Raw genomic sequence first — 16,260 nt, 5'->3', positions numbered from 1 at the left:
AACTGGCAGAGTTCCCACAAAACAGAATTGTAGTTCTTTAAAGCCACTCTGCTTTAGGGTGGTATATAACACAAGTCTGCTAAAATGACGTTGACACAAAACAAGAAAAGAACCTTTTAAGTGACAGGCAACACGAATAATATGACTGATTAGTTTTAAGGCCTGAGAGGTTTTGTCCTCTCTCTCTACACTTGAAATGGAAGAATTAGAAACTTGGGAACTAAAAGATTTGACAGGTTAATACATATGTGAATGAGGTAGTTGTAAGAGCAAAGTAGTATATGACTTGCCCAAGGACACCGTATTTTCTGATCAAACCAAGACTACTAGTCATATTCTCCAAACCAATACACAAGCAATGGCACTTTAATTCTTTAGGCTCTTGCCCATCCCTGAAATTCTATGACTCTGTGACTTTATGGTTCTATAATTCTAAATCAGAGTACAACAATGCCAGTGCTCTAAACAGCTTCAGTACAGGAAACGAACATGGTCTAAATGGGAGTGCCAGCTCTATCCTTCCCTTCCACTTGAAAAAACCAACTATACCATCATGGATTCAAAAAATGTACATAGTCCCTTGTTCCTGGTGTTCCCTCCAGAGGTCACCACTCAAGAATACCAAACAACAGAACTTACAGCCACAGCCTATAATCCCCAAAACCGAGTGCAGAAGATCATTATTAGAAAATTGGAGATCTTAGGGGTAAGTAAAATGTGTCCCTATGTATAAGATCTGGTAGCACACAATGTCCAAGGAATCAGCTCCATATGTCATTGCCAATCAATTCAGGAAGTATGGATTGTGCTTCTACATGAATTATGAACAAGATTCTGTGAATAGGAAAATACAAGATGAGTAAATTCAATGTTCCTGAACTCTTAAAAATCACAGCCTCCAAACTAATTATCTTTCTAGTCAATCTTAAGGAGCAAAAGAAAAAAGGACAACTGAGTATAAGTTAGCTCAGATTTCTTCTCTTAGCAAACTGCAACACACACTTTTACAGCTTCCCAAGCAGACCTCAGAACTCATAGTTTTACATAGTATTCAGATATATATGTTTGTTTATGCATATAAGTATAAAGATTTTTTTAGAATGGCCTCTTTAATTTTTAAATTAATAATATAAGTACATCATCTCCCTCCAACCTCATTCATGGCTCCTCCCCCATTGTTCCCTCTCAAATTTATGGTCTCTTTTTCTTTGTTATTGTTTACATATGTATATAAATGCGCAAACATATAAATACAACTTTCAGAGTTTTATTAGTGTTGCTGGCTGATACTTGGATAATCTATTGGGGGTGGGGGTTATCTCTAGAAAAGATCAATTCTCTCTTTCTCAGAAATCCTTAGTTGCCTGAAGTTCTTTGTCTAGGCTTAGATGGACCTTGGCAAACATTCATTTCTCCATCCATCAACCTGTCATTCCACAGAAGTTAATTTCATTTACCAAACCTTTCTTAGGATAATGGACAGGTAGGAAGCAGTCAGATATGTTTGAGGTAGTAATGTTACACATATCTTGGAGAATATTTTGCCTTTTGAACACTGGCCTCTCGTAATGGAAAGTACAAAGTAATCCTTTTCAGAACAAAAAATAAAATAAAACAAGACAAAAAATAAATATCATTCTGTGGCACTTGGGGGAAAAAAAACACTAATGTAATCTGCTTCAGCATCTCGTCAAGTATGATGGACTTCAAGCTTGAATGAAATAGTTTGCTTTAACAGAAACTGCACTAGGTGCAAACAACTATGTTGGATGCTGTTTTCACAGGAAAAAAATATAAGCTAGTTTTTCCTCACTTAAGAAAATAAAGGTTTCATGTGAAAATAATAATACTATGAAAATATTAAGAATTATATTTCAATAGAGTATCTAGAAGGATCATAAATGGTGACAGTGATGTGGGAATGCCCAGAGTTAGAACAGTTGTTCCAGTTAAAAGAAATGAGCACATTCTGCAATGAATTGGGTATTTCATATGGACCGTGAAGAAATCATGGAATCTCAACGAGTAGAACTAAAATGAGGACACAGAAGCACAAAAGATGCAGTAAGCTCTTGAAGCCAAAGAGCAGGAAGCATCGGGGAAGCAGTGGAGGAGGCTGGGAGAGGTCAATCTAGGCTTAAAGGATTTAAGAAGACTAATAAAAGAAGCTTGACAAATTAGTCCCATCATACCCATATAATAGAATAGTATTCTGTAGTACAAGAAATTAGCTAACAAGCCAAGAGGAAGCGTGAAGAGTCTCGTTTTCATATTGTAACATGAAAGAATCAGTGAGTGCTCTAGGTGACGATGAGTGATGGAGGAATATCTATGTGCTGCAGACTGGACTCAGTCGGCCCTCATTCTGCAGGAGGATCAGGGTCCCGGTACAGGTGGGCAGGGAGTCAGCGAAAAAGTGACAGACACAAACACAAGGGAGTGTTATGAATGTAGTTTCTCAAAGTGAGCATCAGGCTTATATTACAGAAGGAAACAAGGAAGTTAAGTGATACATTAAGGTCATCCAAGGTACACTGAAGTTATCTGATCAAAATGACTCTTACAACAAAACAGAGGAATGCATACATAAAAGCTAACAGGAACAAACTGGGATAAAAATCAATGTTAACAACTGGGATCAAAAGCAGCCCCACCTAAGGTCAGCTTAATCTTAGAAGCCAGGGACAAGGGCTTCATGCCCTTGCCATAGTTCCAATTCTAGTCTATTTTATAATCCACCTTCCCCCTAGGCCATTGTAAGTTCCTGTGTATGGGAGTCACTCAGCTATCTATTGTTCTAAGTATACTACGTAGACTAGCCCTGAGATTACTAGCTCTATTCTAGTAGAATGTAATGCCTGATTTCTATCACTATCAACACTGGAGGCATTTCATCTGAATGAGTAACATTCTTACAACGATCAAAGCCCAAGGTTGGCTCAACAATTTCCTAGGATATTGGAACACTGATGAAGGCTAATCTAACTTAGCTATATGTCAAAATCAATCCTTAGAGTCACTTAGAATAAAACAATATTGAAGGAAATCACACAGATCCATTCACCGACTAAAGCAAGGACAGATTTGGAGCATTCATTTTACAGGATGCCATGGTTCCAGGAGACCAAGTTTCCATGAACTTTTCGCCTTGGGACTGTGTCCAAGCTTTTGGGCCTGTCATGCAAGTCACTACTGGAGTTGGTGTGGCATCTATATATCCACCGACATGTAGGAGAAACAGGAGAGCTATGAAATGCACATCCCAGTGCTGTCTACAACAGGAAAATGGGATAAAAGTCAATATGAACTTGTTTTAACTCTTCTGCCAGATTGCTACTTATATTTTTAACATGTATTTATTCATTTGTGTGTGTATACATGGTCATGCACATGCCACAGCACATGTGTGGAGACAGAGAAGAACTTGCAGGAGTATATTCTCACCTTCCACCCATGTGGGTTCCAGGGATTGAACTCAAGATTGTCAGGCTTGGTGGCAAGGCTTGCTGAACCATCTTGCTGGCTGAAGTATGTATGATTCCATGAGTAGAGATAATAGAAAAGTTAGCCACTCTGGGATTGTTGCCATCAAGAAACTTGAGATGACCCAAAGGTCCTAGGCCTAGAAAGATGACAGCATCAACAACAGAGAAATAGAAGTCAGGAAATCAGGCTTAAAGGGAGAAAGTGAACCCATTTTAAGACATGGAATATAAGTTGGTAGTGGTACTTTGAAGAGGACTAGTCATGCAGATGTGATAAAAATGTACACAATACCTCTTATGACTCAGCCACTAAATGTTAGTACAGTAACAAAAGAGCTCACCAAGGAAGTGCACTGAAAAGGTCACAGAAGACATAACCCCTGACCATAAGCCTTCAGCTCTTTTTGTCATTCTTTCCAGACTTCTCTAGCACCCATCAACCCCCTGCCTAACATTAACAGCATGTTGAGGATGTGTCTCACAAGCATAGGACAGGGAGCAGAAAGAACAGCCCGGGAAGGATGCACTGCTCGTGGCAATGCAGCACTACTTCCAAAGGCTCAGAGAATCATTCACATTCAAGAGTGTAACATGTGATTTTAAAAACATACTATTTCCTTGCCCGGTGCCCTGGCCACACTCTAACTTCTTTCAGTTCTCCTTGCTCCAACTCGATTGTAACCATCCGGGAAATCCAGCAGCTGCTGTCCACATTCCACAGGCCCCTCTCAACTAGCTTCACTAAAGCACCAGCTATCACGCCATCTTCTCTCTTTCCCCTGCAACCTTAGCTCAGAGGAAAAACAAACAAAAACAAAAAAACTAGACAGTTTTATTATTTTAAAACTAGCCAGCTGGCACAATTGCTGGGCTCTTATCAGCTAACCTGTTTCAGCCAACTCAGATGGCAGAGGCTGCTGGTTCTGGTTGCCCTAAGACCTTACATGGCTGCTGCACTTTCTCATTCCAAAGCGTAGCCAAAAAGCCTCCTTCCCTGTGTCCATTCTCTTCCTCTTGGACCCGGATCCTACCTTTTTCCTTTCACCCAGCAAATCCTTTCTGCCTTCTTTATTGACGCAATCAAGAACCAATTAGGGAATCAGATTTTAGTATCAGCTCCTCCCCCTACACAGAGGATTTCCCTGGGTGTCCAGTTGAGGTCAACCTGATTCAGTAATTTAAAAGTCAGCATTCACACATATGTGCTGGTGAGCTGGCGATTTCAGTCAGACAAGAATAGGACCTGGAAGCATCCACTCATGGCGCAGCTGACCCTGAGGTTGGGAGCACTGGGTTAGATTCATTTTCCTCTTAGTAATTATCAGATGGGAGTGTGGGTAAGGAACCATGTAGGGATATCGTAAAGGAGCATCCATCCTCCTTCCCTTGGCTATAAAAAGGGTAACTGCCGAATCCTTGAACTAACGATTTAAATGGGACTAGCCCCATCCCCATGTGTGCTGACTTTCCTCTCTATTTGTAGACCACCCAGATCCTGTTTGGAATCATGAACTTTTCATTTGGAGTCATTTTCCTTTTCACCTTGGTAAACCCATACCCAAGGTTTCCTTTTATATTTATCTCAGGATATCCTTTCTGGGGCTCTGTTTTGGTGAGTATAATGTATTTAGTTCAATTAAAACCCCAGGGCCAAAAAGGGGGAGTGGGTGGGTAGGGGAGTGGGGGTGGGTGGGTATGGGGGACTTTTGGTATAGCACTGGAAATGTAAATGAGCTAAATACCTAATAAAAAATGGAAAAAAAAGTATGTCAATCAGGGGAGGTGTTAGCGATTGGATTCTTAGTTATGAAACAAGATAGACTTGGGTATGTGAATCTACAGAAAAATGCAACTAAGACATTAACCTCATGGGAATTAAAGCAAGCTCTCTGCTCTGTTGAATCACCAAAGTTGACAGTAGCCCATTTTGGGGTCTTGAAATTTGGAGGGGATATTCCTTTAGGTTTTATGGTGGTTTTATAGTCCATTAATCCATCCAAAATTATTTGCAACATATGACAAACTGTATTCACAGAGCAAGACAATGAAGATCCAAATTTTAGTACAGTGATTATTCTCCAGTAGGCATTAGTCTAATAAGAAAGAAATCATGTCATGAGATCAGTAAACTCCTTATATATATGTAGTGTTGCTTCTGATGCTGATGAGCACTTTACTCTGCAGAAAGTGAAGGAGCAGGGACAGCTCCCAAGTGGCTGAGCACAGAGATGCTTATTTAATTGTATGCTATCTCTATTAGCTTAGTACCTACTTAGCTTCAGAGAATGGGCAGGGTGTGAGAATTTAGTAGAAGCCAGTCCCTAGTAGCAATTCCTCGTAGGGTGTGAGAAATACTGACATGGAACACAGAAGCCACTTCCAGAGGAAAGGGCACTGTCCAGAGTCATTTCCAGCTGGACCAAGTCTTAACAAGTGAGGAGTTGTCTAATTAGGTGGAAAGCATCTACAAAGGATGGGAACAGGGGGTGTCTGGGTGAAAAGGGAAAAAGGTTTCCTTGTCTGTCAGAAGGTCTGGGAGAGCATTCTCTAATAATGGGTCTGGAGGAAGAGGCAAGAATTTAAACACAGCTGGGCTGAACTCAGATTTTAAGTTTCTGCTAGACAATGAGGCTGCCATATCTGACCCACCTCCATGAAAATTAGTGTGTGTGTGTGGGGGGGGGCAGTTTCTTTCCTTTTCTTTTTTTCAACTATCAGTCTGTGTCTGCTGGCTGAAATTGTGCCTTATGTTTCCATCCAACAGAATAAACTGGTTGGACTATGATAACTATATGGCCTTAGTGCTCATAAACTGATGACACTGGGCATTTGACACCGAGTCATGATACCAATAACAGATCAACAACAGGAAAATGGATAAAGATATGAAAGCCCAGTAAGGTAGAAACATCCTTTTGTTCAAAGAGGTGGCACAGACTAAAGATCCAGCCTTTTTAGCTTTGCTCTGTGAGGTGGTTTACCCTCCTCATTTCCCTGGGGTTTCTGTAAGCTTAGAAGGAAGACATAGAAGTGTTCAGAGACCTGACCTGAGAGACCTTCAGCATCCTCTTATCATGTCCATCACTAGGATATTTATCCTTTATTTTTCTTTCTTGTAGTTCATTAACTCTGGGGCCTTCCTGATTGCTCTGAAAAGGAAAACTACGGACACTCTGGTGAGTTCTATGTCTACTTTATTAAAAATTATAATTGTTGAGTGATTTTGCTGGCTTCAAAAATCATCATAGAATCAGAAGTCATTCATATTGGGACACTTTTCCAGATTGTCATGTCAGAGTCTCATGCTTTACATGAAGATACTGAGGCACAGAACCGTTGAGTGGCTCCGTCCTTGGTCCCCAGATGTTAATGCAGAGTAGACCTCAGTAATCTAGTCATTTATTCATTTGTCCTTTTGATGAGTATTTTTGGTGCCTACTGGATGCCAGATACTGTAACAGGCTATTGCTTGACTCACAGGAAAAGCACAGTGCACACAACCTAATTAAATCACAAGCACACTCCAAAGGTTTGCTGATAGTATTCTATCTCACTCAAATAAACAAAGACATTAGATAGTAATAACTCAGTAAATTATTTGCATCAAAGAACGTCCTAAAATTTTGTAATTTTAAAATGTGTTTGCCTTTATTTATTAGCTATGTGTATGTGGGGGTGGGAAGGATACATTTCCATGCACAGTGTGTCTGTGAAGATCAGAAGATAGTTTTTAGGACTTTGTTCTCTCATACCATGTGGGTCCTAAGGATAGAACTCAGGTTGTCAGGTGGCAGGTACCTTTATCTGCTAAGCCATCTCACCAGCCCTAAAGTTTGTAATTTTTAGGGAGATGTAAAAGTGATGGAGAAATGCAGTGTTTAGTTAAACACAGTCTTTAAATGAACATTTAAATAGGTCATAGCTATCTCTATTTGAATGGAAGTTAACCAGGCACAGATTAAGTTGTATGTGTGGTAAGTATATATGTATATGTGGTTTCTTGGCACTGTGAAAATCCATCTCTCCAGTCTTCCACCCGCACTGCCCTGTCTGTGAAACAAGGCAGGCCTAAGTCTTTTATTTTCTGATTCTGTTGCAGATAAAAATGAGCCGGGCAATGAATTTACTTAGTGCTCTGGGAGCAGCAGCTGGAATCATTCTCCTCATATTTGGCTTCCTTCTAGATGGGGAATTCATCTGTGGCTATTCTCCAGATGGTATGCAGTGTGGTGTTATTACCATTCTATTCATTGTAAGTATCCTGTGCCGTTTCTAGAGGGAGAAGCAGATGGTGTAAACAAAAAGGTTATCACCCGGTCAGCACCATCCAGATAGTATTATAGACACATGTGTATTTCCTTTTTCTCATTCAGAAGCCTGTTGTATCAGATCAGCATTAGACCACGCATTGTGGAATAGGACAATAAATGCTCATAACTTATAAAAGGTATAAAACGTGCAAGTAACTAAGGATAATACAAATATAAAAAGATTCTAAAAGGCAGAGGCTTAGCAATGTCCTCATGGTTCATAGTTCTCAGTATATATTATAACTGTGAGTGTCTATGGTTTTTATTTGGTTTTAATATTTAGGTTAGATTTCTAACAACGTGTGGTAAATTGTCTATATAAGGTATGGCAAATTGAAAATAGGCATTTCTGCTCTGTCCAAAGTACTGTGATAACTGGTGTAAAATAATGTAAGATGGTATGAATAAATCTATAAATAAAAAAAATGAGAGTCCAGTAGGTATATTAAAGATTGATAACATACAGATGCAGATACTTACATTCAGACTTTGGACTGAGGTCTGGGACCCCTATGTAAGAGTTAGGGGAAGGACTGAGGGAGCTGAAGGGGCTGGCAACCCCATAAGAAGACCAACAGTGTCAACTAACCTGGACTCCTGGGAGCTCCCAGAGACTAAGCCACCAACCAAAGAGCACACACGGGCTGGTCTGAAGTCCCTGGCACACATGTCACAGAGGACGGCCTTGTCTGGCCTCAGTAGGAGAGGGTGCACCTAATCCTGTAGAGATGAGATGCCCCAGAGAAGGGGGGATGCCCGGGACAAGGGCACTGTCTCAGAGGTGAAGGGGTCGGGGTGGGGGGATGCGGGAAGAATTCTGGGAGAGAGCCCAGGGGCAACATTTGGGATACAAATTAATTAATCAATTTTTTAAAATGAATTCTCACCCCCCCCCCAAAAGAAAAAACTCAATTTGCTTTCTCTCTCTCTCAAGAGTCTGGAAATTTATTGATCAATGTGATCAGCATCCACTAGGATTCAGTCAGAAGCTTCCAGGCTGCATTCCAGGATTAATGAGGAAGTAGGATGGCAGGCAGGGGCATGGTGAGAAATCATTACCTGAGAGGACTCAGCAATGAGACAACATTCACGCACATAAAAGGCACACAGAGCTCCCAATCCAGTATTTATCGCCACCACACTTAAATCACACATGTATTATGAGAACTCTGCTGCAGCATTATTCAAAGCAAAACAAAAACAGGAAAGAAAACCACAGAAAAATGAAGGAAATCAATCAGCTCCTGTGGCACAAGTGCAGTGTATGGAAATACTTTACACCATGACATATGTCACTGTTAAAAAAAAAAAAGTAATCTCCAATAGTTATTCAAAAGGTACAAATATAGCTGAGAACAGACTGTTAGCCACACAAACATTTGCAATGGCAACAGAAGGATCTGTTCTTAGAAGAGGGCAAGCTTTGACTGGCATGTGGACTCCTGGCCAGTTGTGTATGGCTGGCTATGTGTGCTCTTAGCGACCATGGTACAACCTACTTTAAAAGTCTTCTGCACCAATTAGAAAGAACCAAGTGGTGCCTTTAGTCTCAGCTTCTCTTCACGTCTCTTGTTCTCCGAGTTACTCTTTTTCTGGAGTAGCGGTTTTCTCTCTTCCCTGATTTTTCTTCCCTTTCCTATTTTTTGTCTTTACCATTTTCCTATCTCTTGAAATTCTTTTGTTCTTCAAGAGACCATTTTTCTGATGTGCATTCTATGCAGGCTATACCTATGAAATGGAGAATTCCTTGTATATAACTTAGTAAATATCTTATTTCATTTTTCTTAAACAATTTGCTGTGTTAAGCTATGCTATCCTATGCTGTGCTGTGTTATGCTATGCTATCTTTTGCTATGCTATGCTATGCTATGCTATGCTATGCTATGCTATGCTATGCTATGCTATCTTATGCTATGTTATCGTATTCTATGATATCCTATGTTATGCTATGTTATGCTATGCTATGCTATCCTATGTTATGCTATGCTATCCTATGCTATCCTATGCTATGCTATGCTATGCTATGCTATGCTATGCTATGCTATGCTATCCCATGCTATGCTATGCTATGCTATGCTATGCTATGCTATGCTATGCTATGCTATCCTATGCTGGTACTCATTATATTCCCATTATCTTTCACTAATTTGAAAGGTGGTGGTTTATTATGTGGTAATGGTGTGTGACTTTGTGGTGATCAGAAAATCCATCACTGTCCTAATATAACGACTCTGTTGTTTCTCTCTGTTTCAGGGGATTTTGGTTATGTTGATGATCTTCAGCATTGTTGAACTCTTCATTTCCCTCTTTTCCTCAGTTCTGGGATGCTACACAGAAGGAAGGGGATGCTGTTGAATAGTACTGTACAAGTAAAAACGCAAAATGATAAAACTCAGATGCCAGTCCTGCTTGTGAGAAAGAGCCAACACACTTACACACTTAAAGTTCACAATTATTTGAGGGAAAATGGGTTGGGAATGACTCATAGGGGACCTTTTTGGCTGGTTAAACACATTCTTCTCCCTGATAATGGCATTTCCTCCTCCAATAGAGTGATCACCTTGGTGTAATCACACACACACACACACACACACACCCTGTGCTCATTGTGGCATGGCTACTCTACATGAGCAAAGCCAGAGCTCAGACTCAGGGGTGACCAAATCATACGACTTTGCTACTTGTGACAGTCTCCTGATAAATCCCCTAAGAGACTCCACACAAGGGCTCCTGCTCTATGAAGCAAAAAGATGGATTGGAAAGAAAAATGGGTTGGTCAGCAAATTGTGCCTTGAAGTCACAAGATCATCAAATGTTATGAGCCAGACATCTACAAAATTAACTGTGCTATTGCTGGTTAGTTTTTATTAACTCGACACTAACTAGAGTTACCTGGGAAGAGGAACTGCCCATATAAAATGACCTGTGATCACATTTGTGGGACACTGTGATGCTTGATGTGGGAGGGCCCATGTCACTGTGGGTGGTATCATCCCCAAGCAGGTGGGGGGATGCTATATTTAAAAAACTAGCTGGCTCTATGGATGCTTTAGTTTGGTTTCAATTGCTGTGTAGAAACACCATGACCATGGCAACTCTTATAAAGAAAACCATTTCACTGGGGCTGGCTTATAGTTACAGAGGTTTAATAGTCCATTGTCATGGTAGGAAGCATGGCAGCATGAACTGAGAGCTTTACTCTGGAATCATAGGCAGCAAGAAGGAAGACTGAGACATACTTCCTCCAACAAGGCTCCACATCCTAAAAGTGTCACTCTGTATGGGCCTATGGGCACCATTTTTATTCAAATTAATAATGGGTAACAGAACAGAGTAAGCAGCATCCCTTCATGGTTTCTGTTCCAGATTCCTGCTTTGAGTCTCTGCCCTGACTTTCCTTAGTGATGAACTCTTATCTGAAAATATAAAGCAAATAACTCCTTTTGTCCCCTAAATTTCTTTTGGCCGTAGTATTTATCATAGCAACAGAGAAGCAAACTAGGGTAAATACTCAAATCAATAATCAATGATGACAAATATTGGTGAAGTCCCTATATCTCAGACTTTGTGCCAAATGATACGGCTTCTGCCTATTTGACCTCACAAAAATCCTGGGGCAAATTTTATTGTCATAACCAAACAAGGAAGTTGATATGCAAAAGGGATAAGATTTGTTCAAGGTCACAGGGTCCATAGCAACAGGCCATCTGGTTCCACAACCTGAGCGGTCTCGCTCCTTATCTAGCAATATCTATCTCCCAAGCTCTTTTTGAGTCTCTGAACTAACTCCTTTATTCCGTTCAAAATTAATGGTCATTACACGTTGACAGAAATAATGTTTACCCCCAAAACAACTATATTTTTTTAGAGTAGCATGCAGAAAGGCACTCGTTTTATTTCCAAAATCACTTAATGAAATGGGTCACACACTTGGTTCACATAATCTAAGGAACTTTCAGGATCCCCAGTGCACCCCAGGCACATATCAATTACATCAGAGTGTGGTGGGAACTTGATCAGTATTCAGAGAGAGATCCATGGGGAATGATTCCATTGCATAGGATATCTGGGAGAGACTGGTTTAAGGCAGCATCATGGGAAATGGGGACAACTAGATACTTTGGAAGACTCTTGCCTGTAGTCGGTCTGTCATGTCTCATGCTCTGTAACCTGTAGAATATACCAGTATGACCTGATGAGAGAGCTAAATAAAATCTTAGTGAAGGAGCTGGAAAGATGGCTCAAGATTATTTCCTGTTTTTCCATAGTTTATTTCCCTGCATTCACATTGAGCAGAACACAACTACCTCTAACTTCAGTTTCAGGGTCTCTTAACACCCTCTTCAGGCTCCCATGACCACCTGCATAGTTGTGGTGCACATATGCCCATGCAGACACAAGCACACTCACACTCACACACACACACACACACACACACATACACGAGAGAGAGAGAGAGAGAGAGACAGAGAGACAGAGAGAAACAGAGAGAGAAAGAGAGACAGAGAGAGAGAGAGAGAGAGAGAGAGAGAGAGACACAGAGACACAGAGCCAGAGAGAATATAACACTTTCTAGGGTCCTTGTGTCGTATTGAATACACTTTGAATACACTTCTGCACTCATGGATCCTAAAAAGGGTCTTGAGGACCTCAGAAGCTTTCCAGTCTGAGAACCACTACATTGTACTGCATTGCGCTGGCTACTGCTAAGCACTGAGGTACTTCCTGTCCTGTGTCATTTCAACTATATGGCTGCTCATTAAGGGAGGTGTGCCTTCGGTCACAGACATGAAACTGAAACCCAAAGCAGCCAACTTTTCTTTTTTTTTTTCCAATTTTTTATTAGGTATTTACTTCATTTACATTTCAAATGCTATCCTGAAAGTCCCCTATACTCTCCCCCGCTCCCCTCCCCTGCTTCCCTATCCATGCACTCCCACTTCTTGGCCCTGCTGTTTACTTGTACTGGGGCATATAAAGTTTGCAAGACCAAGGGGCCTCTCTTCCCAATGATGGCCGACTAGGCCATCTTCTGCTACATATGCAGCTAGAGACATGAGCTCTGGGGGGTACTGGTTAGTTCATATTGTTGTTCCACCTATAGGGTTGCAGACCACTTCAGCTCCTTGGGTACTTTCTCTAGCTCCTTCAATAGGGGCCCTGTGTTCCATCCTATAGATGTCTGTGATCATCCAGTTCTGTATTTGCCAGGCACTGGCATAGCCTCACAAGAGACAGCTATATCAGGGTCCTTTCAGCAAAATCTTGCTGGCATATGCAATGGTGTCTGCGTTTGGTGGCTGATTATGGGATGGATCCCCGGGTGGAGCAGTCTCTGGATGGTCCATTCTTTCATCTCAGCTCCAAACTTTGTCTCTGTAACTCCTTCCATGGGTGTTTTGTTCCCAATTCTAAGAAGGGGTGAAGTGTCCACACTTTGGTCTTCTTTCTTCTTGAGTTTCATGTGTTTTGCAAATTGTATCTTGGGTATTCTAAGTTTCTGGGCTAATATCCACTTATCAGTGAGTACAAATCATGTGAGTTCTTTTGTAACTGGGTTAACTCACTCTACTCAGCTATTAAAAACAATGAATTTATGAAATTCCTAGGCAAATGGATGGATCTGGAGGGTATCATCCTGAGTGAGGCAGCCAACTTTTCTAAGTGCACAAAGGGAATCTCATTTAAAAACAGGATTTGAATTAAGATCACCACATGCAAGTCTCATATTTTACAATGCCTTGGATATAGGGAGAATCATATACCCTCTCCAAATGAATAACAAGTTTTCTTAGATTTCTGCTCTAAGCTGGAAGAAGCTGATGTGTGCTCTAAGCTGAAGGTGTATGTATAGGCAAGGGAGATAAGTTTTTCTTTCCCATGGAGAGAGGTTCTGGTGAAAGAATATTTGGTAACTGAGTCAGTGATGTCCAGATATATGAGGCTTTAGAAGTATTTAAAGGTGAAACCTGACACATGACAGTAAGGACTGGTAATTTAGAGCAAATATTAAATGTCACTTTATCATGCACAGTCCTGTAACTTGAACATACTTAAATACTACAGGCTTTAAATCCCTTAGGCTAAAATTTAGTTCTGTGAGCATTCAACCCTTGGAATTTAAAGTCACTAGATAAATGGTGTAGGGGCTTTTAATTAGGATTTTTCTTGCTTTTAAAACATTATTCTCTTGATTTTCAACAGTGCATTTGAGGACCAGTTTCTCCATTTCCAAAGCATTGGTTTCTCTAATCATAAAACAATCAGTTGATACTGTATATGTGTTATCAGACTGTCTACGAAGGCAGTGCTTGACATATACATGGGCATTTGATGAATGTTATTCCTGTTAAAAATATGAAATATTTCTCCAGAGCACAAAGAACTAAAAAACAAATTTTAGATGTTTAAACTCACATTATAGGTACAACATTGTATCTTCAGGCCTGTAGCCAGATTCTCTTATACTTCAAAACTGAGCCTCAGTTCTGAGGGGCCTGCTTCTCCTTTCCCAATGCACTGAAACAAAATGCCGCTGGAAGCAGATTGTCCTGAGTGTCAGGGCTTTGCTGAGGAGTCGACAACATGCCATCCCTTTCCATCCTAATTCTGAGTTGCCTGCTGGTCACTATCACCATGGGAGATAGAACCAAGCAGCACTTTTAGGTCCCATTACATTGCAGAAAGCACAAGACCCAGAAAAGCCTACCCCTGCTTTTAAAGAACAAATACAGTGGCGGATGCTCACATCCAACCATTGGACTGAGGGGAGGGGGGTGATGAAGGAGTTGGAGAAGGGACTGAAGGAGCTGAGGGGGTTTGAAGCTCCATGGAAGGAGCAACAGTGTCAATAGGCCAGACCCACCTCCCCCGGAGCTTGAGGGGACTGGACCACCAACGAAAGAATAGACATGGAGGGACCCATGGCGCTGGCCACATATTTGGCAGAGGATGGCCTTGTTGGACATCAGTGGGAGGAGAGGCCCTTGGGCCTGAGGATGTTCGATGCCTCAGTGTAGGGGAATGCTAGAGCGGGAAGACAGGATTGGGTGGTTGGGTGGGGAAATACCCTCATAGAGGCAGGGGGAGGGAGGATGGGGGGGGGGGCTTCAAAGGGGAGACCCAGAAAGGGGAAAACATTTGAAATGTAAAAAAAGAAAATATCAAAAAAACTGGAAACCAAAGGCTGAGTAAGGAGAGGACACAAATAATCATGATGCAGAATGTATTCTTCAGAAGAGAGAAACAGTACTGAAGATGGAGTGGTATATGTGGATCTTCAAATGCTACCTGGATAAGAGTTGTTACACTTTTGTTAACTCTGTCAGTCAACATCTTTTCAAAATTGGAGCCACAGAATTATAAGAGTATAGGTCAAAGGAAAAAGTCAAGTGTGTTATAGAATCAACAAAATGTCAAACATAAAACAGGGAAAAGCATAGACTCAAAGGCAGTGCAGTTGACAAGTCCTAATTGTGGAGGGCATTTGAGCATACTCAGTCCACATCAGCAAAGACAGCTTAAGTTGACTATATTAACTAAATCTGAGATAGTTTTGGAGGGATTTGCATTGAGCCAAAGTCAAGTGGCTAGAAAGACTAGAAGGGAGGGAGGGAGGAGAAGACTGGAGAATGGGACTTGGATATGAACATCGGGTTATATATCTCTGGATCAGGCCTCTCAAAGGCCATACATTTGCCAGGCCTTACCCTGCTCCCACATGCAGTACGCAGACAGGTACATATCTCCAACCTACCCACCATGCCTGGATAGGAGTCTCATCTCAGCCTGGGCCTGGAGAGCTCTTGTTTGGATACATTCCTAAAGATCTTAGATTAGAAAAGTTATTTCCCAGTGTGACAGTGCTGAGAAGTGGGTCTTAAGTGGTGATTGGCCATAGGACTTTGCCCTTATAATACAACACCGTTACCATGACAATTACCTAACACCCATTCCCAATCCCCTTCCATGAATGTGTGTTCTCTTGCTGCTCTGCCTGGGATATCAGAGCATGAAAACCCTGGACATCCCAGACTCCTAAACCTCAGTAAATAAGTCTCTGTTACTTATAAATTTATACAAGTCTACGGAGGCAGCCAAAACAGACTCTAACATTATGTCATTGTATCCAACTCATTGCAATAGATACAAAGAATCACAACTGGGATCTTGAATGGATGTGGACCTACCCTTTTCACTCCCCTCCTCACTATAACATTCTTGTAGGAGACTGAAAGTCTGTGACCTGAGTTTTCTGAATGGCAATAAATTCTCTACCTAACTAGCAGCTTGGTCCACTAATAACTTCAGCAACTTCAGCACTTTTGTTTATGTTCCACCCAAACCAGCCCCCCCAGAAATACTTCTGTTCACTAGTCCTGACCATATGGCTCTCAACCATCTTAAATGGCAGAAAGAGAGAAGAAAGAAGAGGGAGAGGGGTGAAATAGCCTCGTATTACTATA

At 41.2% G+C, this 16,260-nt stretch overlaps 1 protein-coding gene and 1 long non-coding RNA gene across 3 annotated transcripts in view; one reads left to right on the top strand and one right to left on the bottom strand.

Annotated features, from left to right (window-relative positions):
• 4930526L06Rik (RIKEN cDNA 4930526L06 gene) overlaps positions 1–16,260 on the bottom strand; it is a 103,068-nt gene that overhangs the window by 15,538 nt on the left and 71,270 nt on the right. The window lies entirely within an intron of this gene.
• On the top strand, positions 452–10,481 carry Ms4a5 (membrane-spanning 4-domains, subfamily A, member 5). Of its 2 annotated transcripts, none has more exons than XM_006527124.4 (5): positions 452–706; positions 4,969–5,097; positions 6,605–6,661; positions 7,585–7,737; positions 8,730–8,849. In XM_006527124.4, exons 1-5 carry the CDS (start codon positions 554–556, stop codon positions 8,745–8,747), a joined length of 510 nt encoding a protein of 169 aa, XP_006527187.1. In that variant the 5' UTR covers positions 452–553; the 3' UTR covers positions 8,748–8,849. The 2 variants fall into 2 exon arrangements, with proteins under 2 accessions (XP_006527187.1, NP_899013.1); NM_183190.2 differs by lacking the exon at positions 8,730–8,849 and adding an exon at positions 10,049–10,481 and having other exon boundaries at positions 534–706.

The sequence above is a fragment of the Mus musculus genome, chromosome 19, assembly GCF_000001635.26.
Source record: "Mus musculus strain C57BL/6J chromosome 19, GRCm38.p6 C57BL/6J".
Taxonomy (NCBI): Eukaryota; Metazoa; Chordata; class Mammalia; order Rodentia; family Muridae; genus Mus; species Mus musculus.
This window is presented reverse-complemented; position numbering and strand designations above follow the sequence as displayed.